This window comes from Coenobita brevimanus, chromosome 39, assembly GCF_032717465.1.
Source record: "Coenobita brevimanus isolate Jiangsu-jjx chromosome 39, ASM3271746v2, whole genome shotgun sequence".
NCBI classification, from domain to species: Eukaryota; Metazoa; Arthropoda; class Malacostraca; order Decapoda; family Coenobitidae; genus Coenobita; species Coenobita brevimanus.
The window spans coordinates 13,498,775-13,522,672 of record NC_136992.1 but is presented as its reverse complement, the minus strand read 5'-3'; the positions used below and the strand labels follow the sequence as shown (position 1 = coordinate 13,522,672).

The following is a 23,898-nucleotide window of genomic DNA, read 5'->3' as shown; positions in this document are numbered from 1 at the left end:
GTAAAGCCACCTGTAAAGGAAAGAAAAGGAATAAGAAGTGACAGGAAAGATAGGAGAAATAGGAAGAGAGGAGGGCAGGCACAGAAAAAGAATGATAAAAGCTAAGGAAGTAGGCAGCACTACATCAAGTGAGTGGATGATGGTCGCCACCACCTACCACAAATAATTATTTGTACACATAGGTTATTTTGCTTTACAAAAGTATGCATAAGAAATCATCAGCTTGATCACGCTTTCTTCGGATTTTTGATGCGACCCATACTTTACGAGTAAAATGACTAAGAGAATAGCAATGAAATGCACCGCATTTTCCCTTTGAGAATATATAGTAAACACACATTTTGTACCTTACAGTACAATAGCATAAAAACTAGATAAATAATCTGGTTACTCACATCCTCTAGCAGTGTTGTAGTGTTTCTTGAGAGGAGATGGAGTTGCAGAGAGGAGGAAAGGTACGATCATAGCCTGTGTGTGTGTGTGAGTATTTGTGATGTGTGTGTGTGTGTGTGTGTGTGTGTGTGTGTGTGTGTGTGTGTGTGTGATGGTGATGACGATTGTGTTGATGATGGTTGGGTGGATGAAGGTTCAGGTGATCGTGGTGATGGAGATGGTAGTAGTGGAGATGGTTGTGGTGGTGATGGTAGTGGTGGAGATGATTGTGGTGGAGGTGATTATGGTGGAGATGGTTGTGGTGGTGGTGGTGGTGGTGGTGCTGCTGCTGCTGATGGCTGAAATTCAGGGGGAATGAAGTCTGAAGGGGACAGTGACTTTGATGATTTCGTAGGGGAAGATGATATGGAAATATCTTGGATGGGTGGTGAGATGCAGGCAGGTTGGAGTGTTGTGAGAGTGTAGGGTGACTGTGGGGGTAACAGTGTCAGTGTTTGTAGTGGGGGGGTGGAAGAGAGGTGGCGATAAGATGGCTCAGTCTTCGTGGTCATGGTGGTTCCAGTGGTGGCAGTGGTGATACCAGTGGTGGCAGTGGTGACATCAGTGGTGGCATTGGTGATGCCAGTGGTGGCAGTGGTGATACCAGTGGTGATAATGGTGATACCAGTGGTGGCAGTGGTGACACCAGTGGTGGTAGTGCTGGTGTTACTAGCTGTGGTTGTGCTAATCGCCTTGGCCTTGACTGCGGCTTTGGGTTTATCTAGTCCCCTGGAGGAGGATTTAGCTCTCCCTTTCCTCTCCTCTCTCTCCTCCTCACCCCAGTAACTCTCATATTCACTGTCACCAGATTCTTTGTCACTTTCTTCCTCACTTTCCATCTTACTGAACAGATATTTCAATTACTCCTCCTCTGATAAGCCCTTGCCTGCCATCTTGGTTTGTTTCAGTGTATAGCAGGGGAACGGGCACAGTCGGTTATGAATTTCAAATTTGGATTTCTCTGATATTATATAAAAAACACTTATACAATTTCTTCACTAGCACACTGCACTATATATAACACGCTATCACTATAATACACGTAAGGTATGGATGGTGACGTAATAGAAAATGAGGAATAAGATGGCCGGCCACGCGCTCACACACCCTCCTAGTCTGACTGCTGAGAGGACATTGGGCTAAAAATAGACTGCTTGTCCTTGTGATAGGCTGTTGGGTGTTGCCATATATTTCCCTGAGACCTGGCCACCCTCACCTTTGACTCACCAAAATTTGACGCACTTTCAGCCACAGGAATAATTTCTACGATCATTTATAGGGAAGTTGTGTCATAGTGTGTCATCGGTTACTCTCCAGATTGCAAGGACAGTGACTTGTATTGCGTCATGGTGCGTGGGGGGGTTAAATTGTGTTTAAGATTGTGTTTATACTTATGACTTCACTCATACAGCCACCAAAAACTTTACAATCAAAGGAGATGTTCATTTATCCATTCATCCATCACCCAATCCCCTTTTTACAAATGGAGATTGGGGGTCTTGGGCTAGGTTACTCAGCCCCAACATTAACCTGACTTGTCCCGACCCATTTTTCACCACTGACCTCCCTCCCCCCCTCCAATCCTGGCAGATTTTCGATTTTTTTTTTTTTGGCTAAAACTTCCGCTTTTTATGAGAAACATTGGAAAATGCCCCCCAAAGTGCTCACCTGAGCTTAGAAGTGGTATAAACAGGTGCCCCTTTAAACACCTGGTACCATGTTCTCTGCAGCCGCGCTGTGGCTGTCGTGTTTCTGTGGAGTGGTAACCATTGCATATCACTCAAAATAGGTAGATATTTGTTCATTTGGTATGAATTTATATGTAGTACAAGAATATATTGGTTTTCACACAGTAATATAGGCGATATAAGTGTTGTTTCACTCGCCAAACACATCAACCTACTGCACCTTCCTTGGCGACCTTACCTCATCATTTCTGCTCGTTTCTTCCTCTAGCACCACGTAATCTTTGTCCTCCACATTGTCATCGATTGAGGAACCACTCATGCCTTGAATTTCGTAATGTGGAGCGACATGTCTTTACTGGCCAGGTCACTGATAACAGATGAGTTGCCGAGACAGTGGCGTGCAGGAAGAGGGGGAGGTCACGTGGGGTAAGGCAGTGTCCCTGCCGGGCGGCAGGTAGAGGAAGGTGTCCTGCATCAACCTACCAAAAATTACGTGTGAAATTTGAAAATTGTGGAAATGACGGACTTTGCATTTGCAAAACATATGGATACGTTATCGGGATTCACCGTGACAAAGTGTTGCAATGTATCCATATGTTATCGGGACGCCTCGGGTCAGTGGCGCATCCAGGGGGGGGGGGGCCATGGGAGCGCGGGCCTCCCCCGAAATTTCTACGTGTGTTCGAGAACAGACTGCCAGTTTTAAATGTCAAGTACTTGTTTAATCCAGGGTGTAATAATCGGCATGTCACATATTTGGAGAACTGAAAAAATATGCAGTCCTGAGTAAAAAGTCTTGTTTACACATGTACATTTTAAGACTCACTTTACTTTAGGTGCGACAGATATTCGAATTCACACATGGTGAACCATTGGCGCCTCGACAGGTGAGGAGCGGTGGCAGGAAAGGAAGAAAGAAACGTTTGCCGATCTGCAAAATTTTCATTTTTTTTTTTTTTTATGTACCTTATGACATTACACTGGTTTAAAAAAAAAAAAAAAAAAAAAAAAAAAAAAAAAAAAAAAATCTGAGGCAAGCATGTGAATAGGTGTTTTTGACTAATTTTGATATGCTTAATTCAAATTTCTAAACAGTTTTGGTCTATCACCTCTAGTTTTTTTGCTTTCACATATACCTTTTTCTATTATAATGCATATATTTATAATATAATGAGTTTATTTCATATATTAAAATGGCATATTACAGAACGAAACAAAACAGACACAGAACACTGACAGAACTAAATATTACCATTACTTGGATATAAGCATATATACACACCATAGTACTACAGACAATCAGAAGTGAGTTTTTTTGGACGATCTGGTGTACTTTGCCTCCGGGATGTCGCGCAGGAGCATCCAGCAGAAGTCCCCCATCATGCTGGGGTTCCACTTGCCTTGGTAGTTGCTCTCCATCTTAGTAATATCTTGGTGGAACTTTTCCCTATGTTCGTCACTTACTGCTCCGAGGTTCTGGGGGAAGAAGTTGAGGTGGGAGTGGAGAAAGTGAATCTGGAGAGACATTCGGCACCCCATATCCTGATAAGCCTGCGACAACTTCTCGACACGCTCTTGGTAATCTAGTGCCCATGTATTACCAAGGAAGCCATGGCAGACTGCCTTAAATGCTTCTCATGCTCTCAGTTCCTTCAAGGTGAGCTTCCTCTCGAATACCTCATCCTTCAGCACCTCCCGGATATGAGGTCCGATGAAGATGCCCTCCTGGAGCCTAGCAGAACTGAGAGCTGGGAACAGAGTGCACAGGTGTTGGAATGCAGTGTCATCCTTGTCCATGGCCTTCATGAAATTCTTCATAAGGCCAAGCTTGATATGAAGAGGGGGAAGAAACATCTTGTTCATGTCCACCAGAGGATTTTCTTGGGCACTGTGTTTCCCAGGCACGAAAGTGCTCCTAGACCCCCTTCTGCGTGTAGTGCTTGACCTGTTTGAGCTTGTTGTGGTGCGTGTTTTAAACCAAGTTCCAAGAAAATAGGACGGTAAATGGATTTTTGGCGAATATTTTGGGTCTAGGCCTACAGTGCTCGTCAGAAGTATTCAGCGATGTCCGCCGGGCGCGCAATACTTATGGCCCAAAAAGAATCACCCCATTTTTGGGGGTAAGAATTGAGCCACAAGTTTGAGCTCCGAGCATGACGTCACGGTAGCCTGAGGCCTTCTGACGCGCTGGTTGGTTCCCGCCTCAGTTGCCCACGGGCTGCCTGAGAGAGAGGAACTCCGCCGAGTGTCCCTCTCAAATTGCGCCATTTTTTACCGAGTGTCCCGCAGTGTTTTGGCCTTCAAAACTTTGTTATGGCACCTATCCGTGAACTATCGAGTGAAATCATATCCCAGATCATTGCTCTAAAGGAGGCAGGCCACCAGACAAAGGAAATTAGTGAATTGGTTGGTGTGGGACGATCGACAGTGCGTCGTTGGTGTGCGCGGTTTCGGGAGGAAAACAGTGGTGAAGTTCCCACAAAGAAACCGAGGTCTGGTAGGCCTAGGAAAACTTCCCCAAGGTCTGTTAATGTTTTAAAACGTGCAGTGGAGTTTAATCCTTGTGTGAGTGCAAGGAAAATTAAGGAGAGCAACCCAGAAGTGTTTGGTGAGGTGTCAGTGAGAACAGTGTCTCGTAGGGTGCATGAGCTTGGTTACACAAGTCACAGGCCTGTGAAAAAGCCTCTTCTCTCTAGCAGCCAGAGAATTCGTAGGCTTGCCTTTGCTAATAAATATCTAAATTGGGGTGAGGAGCAATGGTTGTCAGTGTTGTGGTCTGATGAGGCAACGTTTAGTGTTACCTGTAACAGAGGAGCATGCAAAGGTAGTGACCCACTTGACCCACGGTATGTAGAAAGCACAGTTAAACATCCTGATTCACTCATGGTATGGGGTTGTTTTTCAGGGAAGGGTTTGGGGAAGCTTGTTGTACTTCCCAAGAACCTCAGAGTGAATCAGGATGTTTACCTGGAGCTTCTGTGTGATCATTTACCAGACTCCTTCGAGCTAACAGGTGCACGAGTGTTTCAGCAGGATGGTGCACCTGCTCACAAGGCCAAATCGGTCACCAATTGGCTTCGTGACTGCGAGGTATCATTCATGACAGACTGGCCAGGAAATAGCCCAGACCTCAACCCGATTGAAAACCTCTGGTACCTCGTAAAGAAGAGTCTCCAAGGGAAGGACGTGAGCTCTCTGCCTAAGCTGGAAGCCGCCATTCGTGACTCCTGGGACAAAATACCCCTCCAGCACCTCAGGAGCCTCGCCCTTTCACTTCCAAGACGTCTCAGGTCCGTGAAGAAACGTAAAGGCTACCCTACGAAGCACTAAAGGTAAATAAAATGCATTATTTATATGTTTTTTCAATGTTGAAAGGTTTGTTTCTCAGGAGGGACGCAGGGCGCCCCATACTTCTGACGAGCACTGTATATGTATACATGTACATACATGTATACATGTGTATCTCAAAAACTAGAGGTGATGAGTGAAAATGGATTTCAAATCTGAAATCAACACCCCAAAATTAAGTTAGAACACCTAATTTCATGCTTGCCTCAAATTTTTTTTAAACCAGTGTTATCTTCAAAACGGAAAACTCCACTACTAATAGGTTTACGTAATTAACTAGTTAGGCTTACCTTTGGGCATGTAGGCCTACATGTGGCAGAATTGGCAGGAAAAATAAACTATCGTGGCAACGTTTACCGGTCATCAGCTGTGTGTGACTCAGAGTCATCTCCCACCTGCGCCGTCAGTCATCTCTCATCAGATCGTGTTGCACCAGTGACCAGTCCATACAACTTGCTAATTATGCCACTTGCATGCTGTACTGTGACAATAAGTGAAAAGATGTGTTCCGTGGGTTTCCCCGGATCACTTTGTTATGAAACGGAAGCAGCCACAGCAGTCAAGTACAGTATATTGGACTTCATGAGTTCAAATTCTAAATGGTTAGTTTATGTGTAGCAAATGCATTACATTGTAGAGGATATTATCACTGCCAATAATAGTAACAAATGATAATGTCAAGCCATGAGTTTTACATAAGTGTAGGTGCACGCAGAAACTGGAAGCCAATGAGTGCTTAAGATTTTCCTTGTGTTGTATTTCAGGCTTTAGCTACTTGTGCCTTGTGTGGCAACCATCACTGAAGTAAAATAATCATCATTGAACTAAGTGAAGTATTTAACAGACGATGGATTTTCATAGACATTAGCGTTAAGTGTGGTGAGTTGGGACAGTGCAGGACACGGGGTGAGTTGGAACAGTGGGCACTGCAATGCAAAAGTGCAAGACATTTCCATTTTGTGGTGCCCATTCAATAGCCCCGACTCTACAAATGTTGTTAATATTAGTTTTCTATAGAACCACAAATATTTGCATGAAAAATGTGCAAATATGAAAGGGTAGCGTTTTGACCTTGTAGAATTTCATTTTTGAAAATACACATTTTGCCAATTTTCCTCTCCCACAGTCAGTTTTAGAGCTAAAGGTCTAGTTTTTGGTGGGTGAAATCTTCAATTGTTATAGTTTTTTGTGATTTATCTAGAAAATGCATTTTTACAGGAGAGCAGTGCTGAAGAATTAATTGACAATTGTCCCGACTCGCCCACCATTTTTTTTTTTTTTTTTTTACCCAGGGTGAGTTGGGACAACAATTTCATTTGTGATTTTCACAAGGAAAAACCTACTTTTCATGCATTATACCTATCTATCTATCTATTGCCAGATGCCATAATCCCATAAAGGGTGGCCATTTGACTTTGAGTTATTGGTTTTACGGGGAGGGGCACTAACCCTCCACCAACCCACTTGTTGATGCGTAGGGAGCACGCATGGGTTGGTTATATGTTTACCACCCAGCGTTGTAAATGGTTTCTTGTCTTACAGGAAACCATTTGGCTTGTCACTCAATGTAAAGCCACCTGCAAAGGAAAGAAGAGCAATAAGAAGTGACAGGAAAGATGAGAGATATAGGAAGAGAGGAGGGCAGGCACAGAAAAAGAATGATAAAGGCTGAGGAAGAAGTAGGCAGCACTACATCAAGTGAGTGGATGATGGTTGCTACCACCTACCACTTGCTCATTATATATATACTACTATATTTTATAGTTTGCTGTATTTATGGTGGTTTTGGGGGTCAACAGTTAAATATTTCTCATTTTCATGTTGCATTCATCATGCAACTCTATCTCTTTAGTGCATACTTCATGCATGCCCCAAAGAGAGAAAATACTGTGATGTGGATTATGGCAAAAAAGCATATATTGGTATAGTGTTAAAAGTAGGGAAAAAGAGTTGTACAATGAAATTTCTGGAAAGGAGAGGAACTGAGAAATGCAACTGGCCAGTTTGTAATATATATACTGTATACTGATGATGATTTTCGGCAGTACATGTATATCATTGGTGGACCTGTCTTATTAGCAGGAACTGTACCTTTTACGATGTAAGAGGTGGACAAAGCCTTTCATGATTATAAAAAGCTTATTTCTCATTGAAAATTTTCAGCATAAATGGCTACAGGCAACTTAGTGGAATGCTTAACTACGAAACATGTATAGTGCAGTGTGTCCTTAAGTGCGAGGCGTGGGGGGGTGGGGCTAGGAATATGATGGAAGAGTTGTGAGGTAGGATGGGATTGGAGTGCATTGGTGCAGTGATGAGGAGAGGTAGATTGAGATGGTCTGGGCATGTGGAGAGGATGGGGGATGATAATGGGGTGCAGAAATTGATAAGTGCTGATGTTAGGGGTAGGGCTGCAAGAGTTTGACCGAAAAGGACCCGGGACAAGGTCACTGAGTGTGACCTCAGGAATAAGGGACTGAATAGGGAAGCTACCAGAGATCGAGCACCATGGAGAGCCGCCATTAGGTGACCAAGGCCCATGGATCAAGCATGTTGGAACCTTTAAAAACAAAACGAAAACGAACTAAACGAACTTCAAATTGATTAGTTGGAAAAATGTAAGTTTCTTTTTAAATTTTTATGAGCAGTAATGCACATTTAATTTTGATAATGCATTTTATATAAGGCAATAGAAATAAATTTAACTTTTGTGCTACTCCTTGTTTAACCTGTTCAGAAGTGTGTGATTGTTTGAAGGTATGTTTTTTTTAGTATTTTGAGGTAATAAAAAATCATCAAGATGGGCGATTTTGCCATACATCAACCCAAATGGTGAAGAGCATTGTGTTTTTATATTTCTCATGGTTAGTCATTGTGCCCCCCCCCCCCACACTGAATTATATTTCTGGCTGCGCCCTTCCTCGGGTTAAGGCAGGTGTGACCAGCCTCACTCTTCCCTGAGTGGCATTACATGAGCAATGAACCCCAATCATCCCTCTGTTGTAACCCTAACAGGCCTTAGCCCTTACATCGCGGGCTTGTTTCCCAATGTTTTGCGTGTCCTGCAGGGTTATTCGGGCTCCGACAGACTCTCAAAAAATATTTGCCAAAAATCAGTTATTAGTCCTAGATTATTAAAATTACATATGCTTATGGCACATACCTTCAGCTTTCTCCTGGGATGTTTGTTGAACCTTCATCGATTACCGTAGGACTTGTGGAGACCTCTGAAGTTGGGTAACGAAGTCTCCACTTTACACTTCCCGACAACCCGTAATATGATTACCACAGCCGGATAGTAACACTATAAACACTACTGTATGATTATCAAGTAGTTTGGGATCCATACTCCAAAAAAACACCACTGTGAAAGCAATGAAAATTACGAGCGCGTATGACCTTCCCACTTGCGCTAGTTCGCTGTTGGTATTCTGTCATTTATTATTCATAAAACCCCTCACACTTTATATTTCTATTACTATATAACACTTATATATATCTACAGTCTTTATCCATAAGTTTCCTTTAGTAGTATTAGTTTATTGTCACTGTAGGGATTCAATTTCTTTCATTAAAATTCGTAGCATTCACTTTCTTGTCCTGTATACTAGCATTGAGAGTGAATGTCACTTTCACCTTCACTCTCATAACTCATAGTATTCATACATGCTAGAGTGAAACTTTCACTTTCATTACTCCTAGGGTATATACTCGAATTCTTATAATACTACTCATTTACATTTCTATTTACGTTCTCTATTTTATTTACATGTACGTTATTTACATTTCTATTTTATTTACGCTGTGTTATGCACTGTCACTTGAAGTAACTTATAAAACTATTTTCCACTGTTCACTTATATTTACATTCATTACTTTCACTTGCTGTTTACACATTATTTACAATTCCACTTTTTTTTTTTTTTTTTTATGTGACCGACTCTAGGCATAGGCTTCACAGCCTGATTTCAAGGCCCAGTAGTCCTTTCTACGTACCGCACACCTCTACATGTCACCACTTCGGCGCTAACACCCATCGTCCATACTGAATACATGCTAGGGCTGTCTCATATAGGACTGATGTATTGGTATTAGCGGGGGTATTTTTACGACATGTCGGCGGGTCTTCTGGTAGATCAGTAAAGTCTGATTTTATGAAATTCAACTTGCACTGTTTTACTCAATAGAAAGATCGTAGTCACTCTTTTATCAATTGTCAGCCCTTTACCTCTTTCCACACGAGGTTTAGTAGGGGGTAAAGTCACAGGGCTCTTTGCATGGGGGTGAAAAGTGGCTGAAGTCAGCAGGAGCAAACAGACATACCTTCACATTGGAAGATGACAGTGAACTGATAAAGGTGGGCCGGGGTGGTGGCCTACCTAGGGAAATGCATTACTATCAATGTCAGCCTCTTGACAGCAGCTAATATATAGCAGTGAAATGATTGGCAGGAAATCTAGACAATACATTATAAATTAGGCAGTTCCAGGTGAATGTAAATTTCACTTAGGCTTCTCCCTTCCCTCCTTATATGTATATTTATTACGAAAATAGATTATACGGCATATTTCAAGGGGAAATAAACAGCGAAAATTAGCGAACGAGTGCACGTGAGGTGTTGTCAGGTGATAATTAGCCAATTGCAGGTGTATGGCGCTATCACTTACCTTATTTCTTTTTTTGTATATATTATTTGGTATAAGAATTGGGCATAGGGCTTATTTCAATGGATGAAATCAGTGAAAAATTCCAGGGAAGATTTACTTAGTGTAGAATACAGTGTGGTGGCCTGCAATAATTAGGCAGTTCCAGGTGAATGTAAATATCACTTAGGCTTCTCCCTTCCTTTCTTATTTATATTTTTATTACAAAAATAGATGATACAGCATATTTCAGAGGGAAATAAACAGCAAAAATTAGCGAGCTAGTGCACGTGAGGTGTTGTCAGGTGATAATTAGCCAATTATAGGTGTATGGCACTCTCACTTACCTTATTTCTTTCTTGTATATATTATTTGGTATAAGAATAGGGCATAGGGCTTATTTCAACGGATGAAATCAGTGAAAAATTCCTGAGAAGATTTACTTAGCGTAGCATGGCCGGGCAGGCGAGAGGATAGGGTAATGGAGAGGGGGTAGGGAGGGGAGTCAAGAACGGGGAGAAATGGCTAAATTGTCAACAATGGATGGGAGTACAGATGAGATTAGGAGTGCTGACTAGTGTTGGACATTGGCAGTACTGGTAGATGATACAAGCCACCACTTGAAAGGCCGGGTGAATTCAAAATAACACAGAATCACAAAAGTGACGCCCCGCGGTTTGATCCCTTGCTCCCAAGCGTCACGAAAGTGACGCTCCGCGGTTAAGGGGTTAGCCAACTAGACCACCAGGCATCATTTGGCTATGGTAAATACCCTGTGTAGTAATTGGTTTCCCGTGTTACAGGAAACCATTTCACTTTTCACTCAGTGAGAGATAGAGAGAGAGAGAGAGAGAGACTATTAATGTGAAAAATATGAAATAAAATTCATCATCATCAGGACCTCCTTTCCCACCCTAGGGCAGGGTGAGGAGTAACAACATTCAGGCAGTCTAAGTTTGCCCACTCCAATGGGCCACGCCTCTATTCAATCATCATTCAAGCCCCCGGAATCCTGGCTAATTCTGATATGCCAAAGACTTTCACCACATTCTGTAGCGTCATATAAACGTATCTGGAAGAGTCAGTGTGCGAATGCCGTCATGATAAAAGGGGTGCCAAATCCCTGATCATGCACTTCTAATCACAACATTCATCCAGCCAGCTCGATCTCTTTTCAGTTCCCTAGCCTCACCGACTTCCATACCTGTCTTTCTCACACACTCATCCGCCATATCCCTCCACCTTCTCCTTGGCCTACCTTGCCTCCTCCCTCCTTCAAATTCGCTCAGGTATACCGTTTTCACCACTCTATTGTTATCCATTCTCCCCATATGACCATACCATCTCAGTACACTCTCTTCGTTTCTGGTGTCCACAGATTTCCTCACTCCACATCTTTCATGAATCACATTATTTCATATCCTCTCCACTCTCTGTACAGTACTCCATATACATTCCTCAGCAGTCCCATCTCCACTGCTTTCACTCTTGACTTTTCATTTTCATGCCACACCATAGTCTCACATTCATATGTTAAAGTTGGCACAAACACTCCTTCATGTAAGCCTCTTGCAGCTGCAACACTCAAGCCTCTGTTTCTTATCAAGGCCATCATAGCACCAGCCACCTTCCTTCCTTGTGTCACTCTACTTTCCACTACTTTTGCACATTTTCCTTTCTTTTTTATCACTCACCAATTCCAGTCTCTCCATTCACTTTAACATCTCACTGGGAGTCACCTCTCTCGATTACCATCACTTTTCTGCATTTACTCTGAAGGCATGATGCTCACAGACATCAGCAAAACTCTGCACTAGCCTACCAAGCTCTTGTCTGGTATTTGCAAGCAGCACTGCGTCATCAGCATACAACAAATATGAGATATTCCATCTATTACCATTCATTGCGAACGCCATCCCTCTCTCCATTATTTGTGTTTTTACTTCTCTCATCACCCCATCCATATATATTTGTTGAACAACCATGGGGACATCACACAACCTTGTTGCACACCCACTTAGATTGTTAACCATTCACTTAAATCCCCATTTACCCTTACACATACCTCACTACCATCATAACAATAATATTCTTGATGGCACTTAGCAGCTTACCATCTACCATAAAATTATTCCCGACAGTAGTCAGTTGCAGTGGAGATATGCTTATCAAAATAATTGGTTAGGATCCATTAGTGGCAGTTTTAGTTTAGGAGTGATGATTGAGGAAACATTATGTAGATAGATCTCTGATCTGCCAGTCTTTATCATTATATCCTGTAATTTAAGTGTTCCTTATTCCCTCTCACTTTTTATAAGTTCTTGTCATATTCATTTAGTTAGTTCCTGTTGCAATAAATTCTCATTTTAAGTTGCCTATTTTCTGAGTTCCTTTTGCTGTAAAATCCACAGGTTGTTTTGAGAACTTACCTGTTACATGTCTCATGCAACCCATAATCAAATTTGCAACATTCCTGCTCCAGCATGGGTACTGGAGAGGGATGATGGCTTCACTTGGTGGCACTGATATAACCATCTTCCTGGTTATACCATTTTTTCACATCTCCCCCTCCTTATGGGGCTATAGATGTTTCTACTATTGCTACTGCCATTTCCCTAAATTTGTGAACCAGTTGTATGGAGTAGGTTGTGATAATTGTAACACGAATAATGAGGACTGTCTGTGTGTGTGTTTGCAGTATCTGAATCTGATGCTTGAGAAGGATGCTTTTGTGTGGTGGCACTGGTGTAACTGGCTTGCTCAGTAGCATGGTTTTACAAACATCCCTTAACTACATCCCTGTCTTCCAAGGGGAGGATGGCCGACCATTGGAAAAGGGCATTTTCAGCCTGTAGTCCACTGGATTGATGTTACAGAAGAACCTGGAACCTGGAGCTAGTAGTATCTGAATCCACATACATCTCCATAGTTGTGACAGGTGTTATTTGTAATACATACCAGTTATTAGAGCTGATTTCTTTTAACCCCTAAAGACCTGTGCCTCACGATCGTGCTTTTGTGTAATTTGACACACCAGCCTATCCCGCACGATCAATAAAGACACACAAAAAACTGGGGAAGGGTAACTCTGCCCCTTTGGTGACGTATATGGGATCATACCAATGAGAGCTAGAGTGTCTGGGGTGGTATGGCGTGACTGGCCCCCAAAGGTGGAGAAGGAACCCTCCCCCACCACCGTCACTTTACCTTCCTCAGCCCTATTGCATCATCTCCACATTGTCCCCTCCCAACCAATCATACCCCAACATACCCACTACAGCAGTGTGTGGATAGCAACCTTTCTGCCCTCTTCCTCCTCCCCCCTCCCTCCTCCCCTATCCCTCCATGCTGCTCCCCCCTCCAGCCACACACACTCCACCTCCACTTTTCACCTGGCTTGTTTTGTTGCTATGGACGTATGTTACACTGACATTTCATGCCTAGGGAACACTTCACATTGACATTAGTTATGTATATATAATTATTAACTGTAAATAATGCATTGTGGTAGGTGGGGGCACCCATCATCCACTCACTCAATGTAGAGGTGCCATATGATCTCTACACTGAGTGACAAGCCAATTGGTTTCCTGTACCCAGGAAACCATTTACTACGCTGGGTGGTAACCATATAACCGGGGTTTCTGGCTTGTTTTGTTGCTATGGGCATATGTTACACTGGCATTTCATGCCGGGTTAAGTGTCCCCCAGATTCCTCTATCCAAAATCACTTAACTCGGTATCAACAGGTATTGGCCTCAGAGGGCCCAATATCTGCCCAGGGCCCCAACCAGATGGGCAGACTTGCGTGGCCATGTGGAATGTGAGAGGTGTGAATGAGGAGAGCAAGAGGGTGGAAGTGGTGAATGTGTTTAAGAGAGAGATATGCCATGATGGCATTGTGTGAAATGAAGATGAAAGGGTGCGACGTGGGGGAGTTGGAGAGTGTGAAATGTGTAAGATCGGGAATGAGTGGGCGAGGAAGATGCAAGGAAGGAGTTGCTTTGTTGATGAATGAGGTGTGGCAGAGTGGAATGAGAGACTACATATGTGTTAGCTCGAGATGTATGTATGTCAAGTTCAAGTTTGAGAAGGTGAAAGTGGCAGTGATTGTAGCATATGCACCATGTGAGGACAGGAGTGAGAGAGAGAAAGATAGGTTTTGGGATGAGCTGGGTGAAGTAATGGGAGAAATGCCCAGGAGCTATAAAGTGATTGTGATGGGGAATATGAATGGAAGAGTAGGCACTGGTCCTGAGGATGACATAATGGGTTGCTGTGGAGTACCAGGAGAAAATGATAATGGGAAGAGACTAAAGGATATGTGTCAGGAGAGGAGGTTGTGCATTTGTAACTCGTATTTCAAACGCAGAGATGCACATAAATATACATGGTATATAGGGAACGGGGATCGTGTAGAAAGAAGCCTGATTGATTACGTGCTCGTAGAGAGGTCGATGATGGGAATGGTTGCTGATATGAGGGCTGTGAGAGGACGATGTGGAGGTCTGTCAGATCATATGATTGTGGTATGCAAGATCAAGCTGAAAGGAGTGAGGTGGATCAGGAGAGAGAGAAGCAGTCAGGGAGAAAGACTGAAAGTTGAGAAGCTGAGGATCAAAGAAATGGCAGATGAATACAGGACCAAAGTAGAGGACGAGTTAGAATTACTGAATTGGAATGAAATGGATCTGGACAGACTGTGGGATGCATATAGGGATTGCTTAGTTAGGAATGCTAAAGCGGTATGTGGTGTGGCAAGAGTAACAACAAAGAAGAAAGGTACGGCATGGTGGGATGAGGTGGTAAAGAGAGCGGTAGAGGAAAAGAGGAAGAAGTGGCTAAAGTGGTTACAAGATAGGGGTTCAGTTGAAATAAGAACTGAATATGTTGAGAGCAAGAAGCACCTAAAGAGACTAGTGAAGTGGAAAAAGGAGGAGGTAAATGAGGATCTAGGAAAAAAAATGAATGCGAACTACTCTGAAAATAGAAAGTTATTCTGGAAAGAGGTGCAGAAATGTAGAAGTGAAAGCGGAAAGAAATGGGATGGTGTGAAGGATGCAGGTGGTAGATTATTAATCCATGGAGATGAAGTAAGGACCAGATGGAAAGAATATTTTGAAAGCCTGATGAATGGGGATAGAGAGAGCGGAGCAGCTGTAAACATGATTGGTTTTGGGGGTGTGCAGAGAAGGAATGCAGTGCCAGGAAACGTGACACTCGCACAGGTGAAGAGTGCTGTGAAGCGGCTAAAAAATGGGAAAGCAGCTGGGGTTGATGAGGTGTATGCAGAGATGCTTAAATGTAGTGGAGAGAATGGAATGAAGTGCTTGTTGGAGATACGTAAGAAGGCATGGATAAGTGAAACTGTGCCTGCAGAGTGGAAAAAGGCTGTGATTGTAGCCCTGTACAAAAATAAAGGTGAATGAAGTGAGGTCAAGAATTATTGTAGCATAAGCTTACTGAGTGTGGTAGGGAAGGTATATGGAGGAATTAATATAGAGAAAGTAACGAGAGATATCAGAAGTCCTAGTGAGTGATGAACAGGGTGGCTTTAGGAGTGGCAGAGGATGTGTGGACCAGATATTTGCAGTGAGACAGATAGTAGAGAAGGCTTGTGAGAAGGAGCATAAGGTGTTTATGGCATTCATGGATCTGGAAAAAACATATGACAAAGTGGACAGAGAAGGATTGTGGAAAGTTTTGCGCATGTATGGTGTAGAGGGTAAGCTGTTAGGTGCCGTCAAGAGTTTTTATGATGGTAGTGAAGCATGTGTCAGGGTTAATGGGCATCTAAGTGAATGGTTCACAATCAGTGTGGGTGTGCGACAAGGTTGTGCGATGTCCCCATGGTTGTTCAATGTATATATGGATGGGGTGATGAGAGAAGTGAAAACACGAGTAATGGAGAGAGGGATGGCATTGGTAATGAATGGTGATGGATGGAATATCTCAAATTTGTTGTATGTTGATGATGCAGTACTGCTTGCAAGTACCGGACAAGAACTTGGTAGGCTAGTGCAGAGTTTTGCTGATGTCTGTAAGCGTCGTTCCTTGAGAGTAAATGTAGAAAAGAGTAAAGTGATGGTTATTGAGAGAGAAGGTGACTCCCAGTGCAATGTAACAGTGAATGGACAGAGACTAGAATTGGTGAGAGAGTTCAAATACCTGGGTACAGTGATAGAAAAGAGAGGAAAATGTGCAAAAGAAGTTGAAAGTAGAGTGACAAGGAAGAAAAGTAGCTGGTGCAATGAAAGCCTTGATAAGAAACAGGGGCTTGAGTGTTGCAGCTGCACGAGGCTTACATGAAGGAGTGTTAGTGCCAGCTTTAACATATGGATGTGAGACTATGGTGTGGCATGAAAATGAAAAGTCAAGAGTAAGAGCAGTGGAGATGGGACTGCTGAGGAATGTATGTGGAGTACAGAGGGTAGATAGGATACGAAATAATGTGATTCGTGAAAGATGCAGAGTGAGGAAGTCAGTGGACACCAGAATTGAAGAGAGCATACTGAGATGGTATGATCATGTGGAGAGAATGGATAACAATAGAGTGGTGAAGAAGGTATATCTGAGCGAATTCGAAGGAGGGAGGAGGCGAGGTAGGCCAAGGAGAAGGTGGAGAGATATGGTGGCTGAATGTGTGAGGAAGAGAGGTTTGGAAGTCGGTGAGGCTAGGGAACTTACAGGAGATCGAGCTGGTTGGATGAATTTTGTGAGGAAATGTGCATGATCAGGGATTTTTGGCACCCCTTTTTAATGTGGCAGCGTCTGGATTGACTCTGTCGGATATGATATGTAAAGCTACAGAACGTGGTGAATGTTTTTGGCATATTCGATAGAGCCAGGATTCCGGGGGCTTGAATGATGAGTGAATGGAAGCGTGGCCCATTGGATTGGGCAATTTTGGGCTGTCTGGACATTGCTACTCCTCACCCTGCCCTTGAGTGGGAAAAGAGGTCCGGATGATGATGATGATGCATTTTCTGTACATTTTCTTTTTTCGACCATGGGGGATTGGTTACTTTTTTGCATCTTTGACGGGCGATTGTGTGATAATTATTTCGTCAGTCTGGCTGAAACATACATTTTCAGGTGTGTAAATTCAGTCTCTTGAAATGTGGAAGAAAAATTTTTACCTTGGTGAAAGTCGAAAAATCGACCCTGTTTTGCAGCTGGAGGGACAGATCTGCTGAGCAAATTGTGTACTTTAGGGGTTAACCTGTTGGGAGTGGGGTCACTTTCACATCTTTAATGGTGTACTAAGTTGAGGTAACATGAAAATTAATGAGCCTTAAGTAATGAAGTAGGAATGAGTTGTTGGTTACTGTAGTTGTTTAGTTTTTGTGTGATTGAAATGGACCACTTCCAGAACTTGAATACTTGTGACCCTATAAATGATGAGTCTTAGTTATGATGTAGGAATGAGCTTCCCTGGCTGCTACCCAGATTGACTGTCTTAATTTGACTACTGAACACTTAACCATCAATTGAGCTGAAAGGGGTTAGAAATCTTTGACAAATTAGAAACAAGTGTGTTTAAAACAATTGTCATTTGATTTCAGGCGTATTCAGTAGTGAATGTTGGAGAGAACTGGCAATTCATATGTAATATATGGTGGACTACACCCCTTCACTGTGATGGCATTTGTTTATTTTTCTGCTTCCTGACAGTTTTATTCAGCTTAGGATAGACTTTTCAGATTGGTGGTGTTAGATGTAGCCTTCACTAATGCTGACAGTACCAGAGGCCTGTTTTAATGATAGTGTACTCAGCATTGGCTGTGACAGTATGTAGGAAGACACCAAGTGAAGGAAGGGACTCGTTTTATTCAACGTTTCATCAAGCAGGCTTCTTCAGGAGTTATATGAAGAAGCTTGTGTAGTGAAACATTGAGTAAAATGGGTCCCTCCTCTGCACTTAGTGTTTTTGTACAGGTCTGTTCTAAGTTAAACAAAATTATCTGGTGTACCAAGAATATAATACAGGGGTACTCCTTCAGATTGAAAGGGTTTATGAGAAGAAAATGGCTTAAGTTATTGTGAGTGTTGATGGTGTTTTGGACAGATCACGCTGGAAACTGATGAGGATGTGGTGACAGAGATCAAGCTGAAGTACTTTGACACTGCCCCTCCTGCCACCGCCATGTGTGTTCTCAAGACTGGATTCCTCTTTGTGGCCTCAGAATTTGGCAACCACTACCTCTATCAGGTTAGTGCAAATGTGCAGGCAGAGATAAAAGTTTGCCCACTACTTCACTGTGTATACTTTTAGCTTAAGACATTGCCATTATTTTCCTCCCTAATGCATTGAATTAAAGAGCATCATCTGTGGACAGAATAGATAGGAAAGGTATGTGGAAGGTATTAAGAATATATGGAGTGGAGGGGAAATTGTTGAGTGCTGTGAAGAGTATGTACGAGGGAGCTAGGGCTACGGTGCGAGTGGATGGTGAGCTGAGTGAGTTCTTTGATCTCAATGTGGGACTGAAACAGGGGTGTGTAATGTCTCCATGGCTGTTTAATATATATATGGATGGGGTTGTAAAGGAGGTACAAGGTAGGGCAGTGGATGTGGGGGTGGCCCTAATGAATGAGGGTGAGATTTGGAAGCTTCCGGTGTTGCTGTTTGCTGATGATACGGTATTGTTGAGTGAAGATGATTGGGAGTTGCAAGGTTTGGTGAATGAATTTGGGACAGTGTGTAGGAGGAGGAAGCTGAAAGTTAATGTAAACAAAAGTAAAGTTATGGTGTTTGAGAGGAATGAAGTCACAGAGTGTGCAGTGAGGTTGGATGGTGAGGATATGGAGAATGTGAGTGCATTCAAGTACTTGGGTAGTGTGATGAGTAAGGATGGAACTTTGGGGGATGAAGTGCGTGAAAGGGTACAGCAGGGAAGGAAGGTTGTTGGCACACTGAAAGCAGTGATGAGAAATAGGGAGGTGAGTATGGAAGTTAAGAAGTCACTGCATGATGGTATTGTGATCCCTACCCTGACGTATGGAAGTGAGGCATGGACCTTGCAAGAGGGGAACAAGTCAAGAGTGAGAGCAGTGGAAATGAGTTACTTGAGAGGAGCATGTGGAGTGACGTGGAGGGACAGGTTGACGAATGAAGAAGTGAAGGAACGTTGTGGGGTAGATGTGGATGTGGTTGAAAAGATTAGGAGAAATACACTGAGGTGGTTTGGACATGTGGAGAGGATGGAGAATGAAAGACTGACTAAGAGGGTGTATGTGGGTGGGGTGGAGGGAGGGAGAGGGAGGGGTAGACCGAGGATGAGGTGGAGGGATGGAGTTGAGAGGTATATGAGGGAGGGGGGGGTGAGTTGGGGGGAGGGGAGTCAAATGGTGGGTGACAAAGTGACTTGGAGGCGTTTTGTCTGCGGCCACCCTTTGCGGAATTAGGGCGTCGGGCTATAGATAGATAGATAGATCTGTGGACAGCATTAGGTTTAACACACTAGAATTAATTGGCTAAACCTGTTATGCACAAGTAATTCTGTGCCGTATTCTGACAGTGAATGATATCATTGCAGAATGGTTTAGAGTTTTTTAATATTGATGAGTGGCAGAGTTTGAATTTAATAATAGGGATGAGTAATGTGATTGTTAAGAGAGAAGATGATTCATAGTGTGGTCTGCTGGTAAACTGGGAAAGACGGTTGATGGAAACTTTTAATACAAAACACTTTTTTCACAAATACAGTAATGGTAAAATTATTGAATTAGTGGGACGATGGCATTTGATTATTATTTTGCATTAATATAATCATAACCTGATTGACAGATTGCACATCTTGGTGACGATGATGATGAGCCAGAATTCAGCTCAGCAATGCCACTGGAGGAGGGTGATACCTTCTTCTATGCCCCACGCCACTTGCAGAACCTGGTGTTGGTGGACGAGTTAGACTCGCTGTCTCCCATCATGGCCTGCCAGATTGCTGATTTGGGTATGTCATTGGAACCACTCTCACCAGTAATGAAGTACAGTGGAGTCTCTTTTATCCGAAAATCATGGGACTTTCGAAGTTTCGTTTAATTAATTTTTTTGGATAAAAGATACTGTAATAATATGTAGGATACAAGGGAACAATATTGTACTCACCTATCACCCATTTCTGGTGATGTCTAGCCCACCACCACCACCAGCACCCCAAAAGCGACTCAACCATCAGCAAAACACTTAAAACACTGTAGTAACTACATATGTAACTGCACTTTTATAACGTTGGGTGGGAGGTATATTGCCGTAAACTACCGCTAGTGGCGTTAAACAAGCCTGCCGTGTTTGAATTTTTGGATAGATTTCATATTTTTTTGGTTAATCGAAATGAGAATGTTTTAGTAAAACTTACGGTTAAAGGCGGTTAAAAGATTTTTGGATAAAGAGACTCCACTGTACTGTAATTATTAATCATTGTCATCATCATCATCATCCAGACCTCCTTTCCCACACTAGGGCAGGGTGAGGAGTATCTACATCCAGACAGCCTAAGTTTTGCCTAATTCAATGGGCCATGCTTCCATTCACTCATCATTCAAGCCCACGAAATCCTGGCTCCATCTGATAGGCCAAAAAAAAATTCACCACGTTCTGTAGCTTCACATATACTTATCCTATAAGTCAATCCAAACGCTGTCACATTAAAAGGGGTGCCAAATCCCTGGTTGTGCACTACTCCGCACAAAAGTTATCCAGCCAGCTCTGTCTCTTTGTCAGTCCCTTAGCCTCACCAACTTCCATACCTCTCTTCCTCATTTATCCACCATATCCCTCCACCTTCTTCTTGGTCCACCTCGCCTTCCTGCATCTTCAAATTCAACCAGATATACCTTTTTCACCATTCTATTGTCATTTATTTTCTCCACATGACCAAACCATCTCAGTACACTCTCTTCGATTCTGGTGTCCACAGACTTCCTCACTTTGCATCTTTCACAAATCACATTATTCCATATCCTGTCCACTCTCCACTCCATATACATTCCTCTCTAGTCCCATCTCCACTGCACTTACTCTTGACTTTTTATTTTCATGCCACACCATAGTCTCACAGCCTTCTGTTATAGTTGGCACTATCACTCCTTCATGTAAGCCTTGCATAGCTGCAACACTTAAGCCTCTGTTTTTTATCAAGGCCTTCATAGCACCAGCTACTTTCCTTCCTTGTGTCACTCTACTTTCCACTTCTTTTGCACATTTTCCTCTCTTTTCTATCACTGTGCCCAAGTATTTGAACTCTCTCACCAATTCTAGTCTCTCTCCATTCACTGTAACATCACACTGGGAGTCACCTTCTCTCTTGGTAACCATCACTTTAGTCTTTTCTGCATTTACTCCCAAGGCATGACACTCACAGACATCTACAAAACTCTGCACTAGTGTACAAAGCTCTTGTCCGGTGTTTGCAAGTAGCACTGCATCATCAGCATACAACAAATTTGAGATATTCCATCCATCACCATTCATTACCAACTCCATCCCTCTCTTCATTAATCATGCTTTTACTTCTGTCATCACCCCATCCATATACTGGTATATATTGAACAACCATGGGGACAGCACACAACCTTGTTGCACACCCACATTGATCGTGAACCAGTCACTTAGATGCCGATTTACCCATACACATGCCTCACTACCGTCATAAAAACTCTTGACAGCATCTAGCAGCTTACCATCTACACCGTAAATGTGCTAAAGCTTCCACAATGCTCCTCTGTCTATTTTGTCTTATGCATTTTTCAGATCCATGAATGCCATAAACACCGTATGGTCTTTCTCACACGCCATCTCCACTATCTGTTTTACTGCAAACATTTGATTCTGCCGCTCTTAAAGTCACCCTGTTCATCACTCACTAGGACTTCTGATATCTCTCTTACTTCATCCATCCATCCATCATCTAATCCTACGTATGTTGCCCCATGAGGACTGTAGGAGCCTGGGGCTAGGCAAGTTGGTCCTGACATAAAAGATGAGAGTGACCGGCCTCTCATCCCTGAGTGGCATTACATGAGCAATAAATCCCAACCATTCCTTGGATTTAAACCTACACAAGCTCAGTCTGATTGGAGTGCCTTAATTACCTACTAAGCCACCAGGTGCTATAATTTGGTTGTATGGTTACCACCCAAAGTAGTAAATCGTTTCCTGGTCGTACAGGAAACCATTTGGTATGTCGCTCAGTGTAGAGTTACCCATAGGCAGAAGGAGGAGAAAAGAATGAAGGAAAGAAAGACTGAAGAGGGAGTGTAAAGTCACCCTTGGGCAGAAGAAATAGGAAAGAATTGAAGGAAAGAAAGAGAGAAGAGGGAGTGTAAAGTCATCCATAGGCAGAAGGAAGAGGAAAGAATGAAGGAAAGAGACAGAGGAGGAAGGAAGGAAGAGAGGAAAGGGTAGACACTGACAGCAGCACTACATTGATTTAATGAATGGTGGGCATCCCCACCTTCTGTATAATAATTCTTCCATATACCTTCCCTACAACACTCAGTAGACTTATTCCACAATAATTCTAGCACATACCTTCCCTACAACACTCAATATACTTATTCCACAATAATTCTTGCACTCACTTTACTCCCCTTTATTTTTGTACAGGGGTAAGTGGTAGTTGAGGGCACTTACTATCCACTTACTCGATATAGTGCAGCTTTAGGTGTCTACCCTTTTCCTTCCTTCCTCTTCTGTCTTACTTTCCTTCATTTTCTTCTTCCTTTTGCCTACGGGTGACTTTACACTCCCTCTACTGTCTTTCCTTCACTCCTCTTTCTTCTGCCTATGGGTGACTCTACACTGAGTGACAAGCTAAATGGTTTCTTGTACACCAGGAAACTATTTACCACACTGGGTGGTAATCATATAACCAAATTATGGTGCCTGGTCCATATAACTAAATTATGGTGCCTGGTGGTTTAGTGGGTAATTAAGGTGCCCTAATGAGATTGAGCCTGGGTATGTTTATGTCGAAGGGGTGGTTGGGGTTTATTGCTCACTTAATGCCACTCAGGGATGAGTAAAGCTGGTCACTCTCATCTTAAATGTCAGGACCAACTTCCCTAGCCCTGGGCTCCTACGCTCCTCATGGGGCAACATAGGATTGGATGATGGATGGATGGATGGTACAATCACTGCCTTTTTCCACTCAAATGGTGCAGTTTCATTCATCCATGCCTTCTTACATATCTCCAACAAACACTTCATTCTGCTGTCTGCACTACACTTAATCATCTCTGCATTCACCTCATCAACCCCAGCTGCTTTCCCATTTTTCAGCTGCTTCACAGCATTCTTCACCTTTTTGTACTACCATAATAGTGTGATGTTTGACATGTATGGTTGTTGGTTAATTCTTTATAATTATTCTCTCCTCTTCCCACACACATACACACACACAGAGCAGCCACACTCATGGAATTCTTAAAAACTAAAAAGCATTTACCAGTACTACATTGAGTAGTACTCATGTGATGGCTGGTGGTTTTAATAGGATGAAGGGAGAAAAAGTGAGCAGATGGAGAGAACACTTTAAGGAATTGTTGAACATAGAGGATGGAAGTGATGCGAGTATAAATGGCTGGAGAATGGCTGGGAGAAGGAGGGAGGTGAGAAGACAGGAAGAAATCAGTAGGATAGAAGATGTGGAAGCAATGAAGAAAGTTAAATTGGGGAAAGCCCTAGGAATTGATGGAGTGTGTGGTGAAATGTTGAAGCATGGGGGAGAGATAGTAGTAGAATGGATGTGGAAGATGTGCAGATTGGCCTGGGAGGAAGGTAG

The 23,898-nt window shown here is 42.8% G+C and overlaps 1 protein-coding gene across 1 annotated transcript in view; it reads left to right on the top strand.

The window, feature by feature from the left end:
- Sf3b3 (splicing factor 3b subunit 3) overlaps nt 1–23,898 on the top strand; it is a 262,909-nt gene that overhangs the window by 81,456 nt on the left and 157,555 nt on the right. Inside the window, exons 8-9 of the mRNA XM_080270145.1 lie at nt 18,180–18,323; nt 19,902–20,067. Of these exons, the coding sequence (XP_080126271.1) occupies nt 18,180–18,323; nt 19,902–20,067 (310 nt within the window). The remainder of the gene's footprint in view (nt 1–18,179; nt 18,324–19,901; nt 20,068–23,898) is intronic.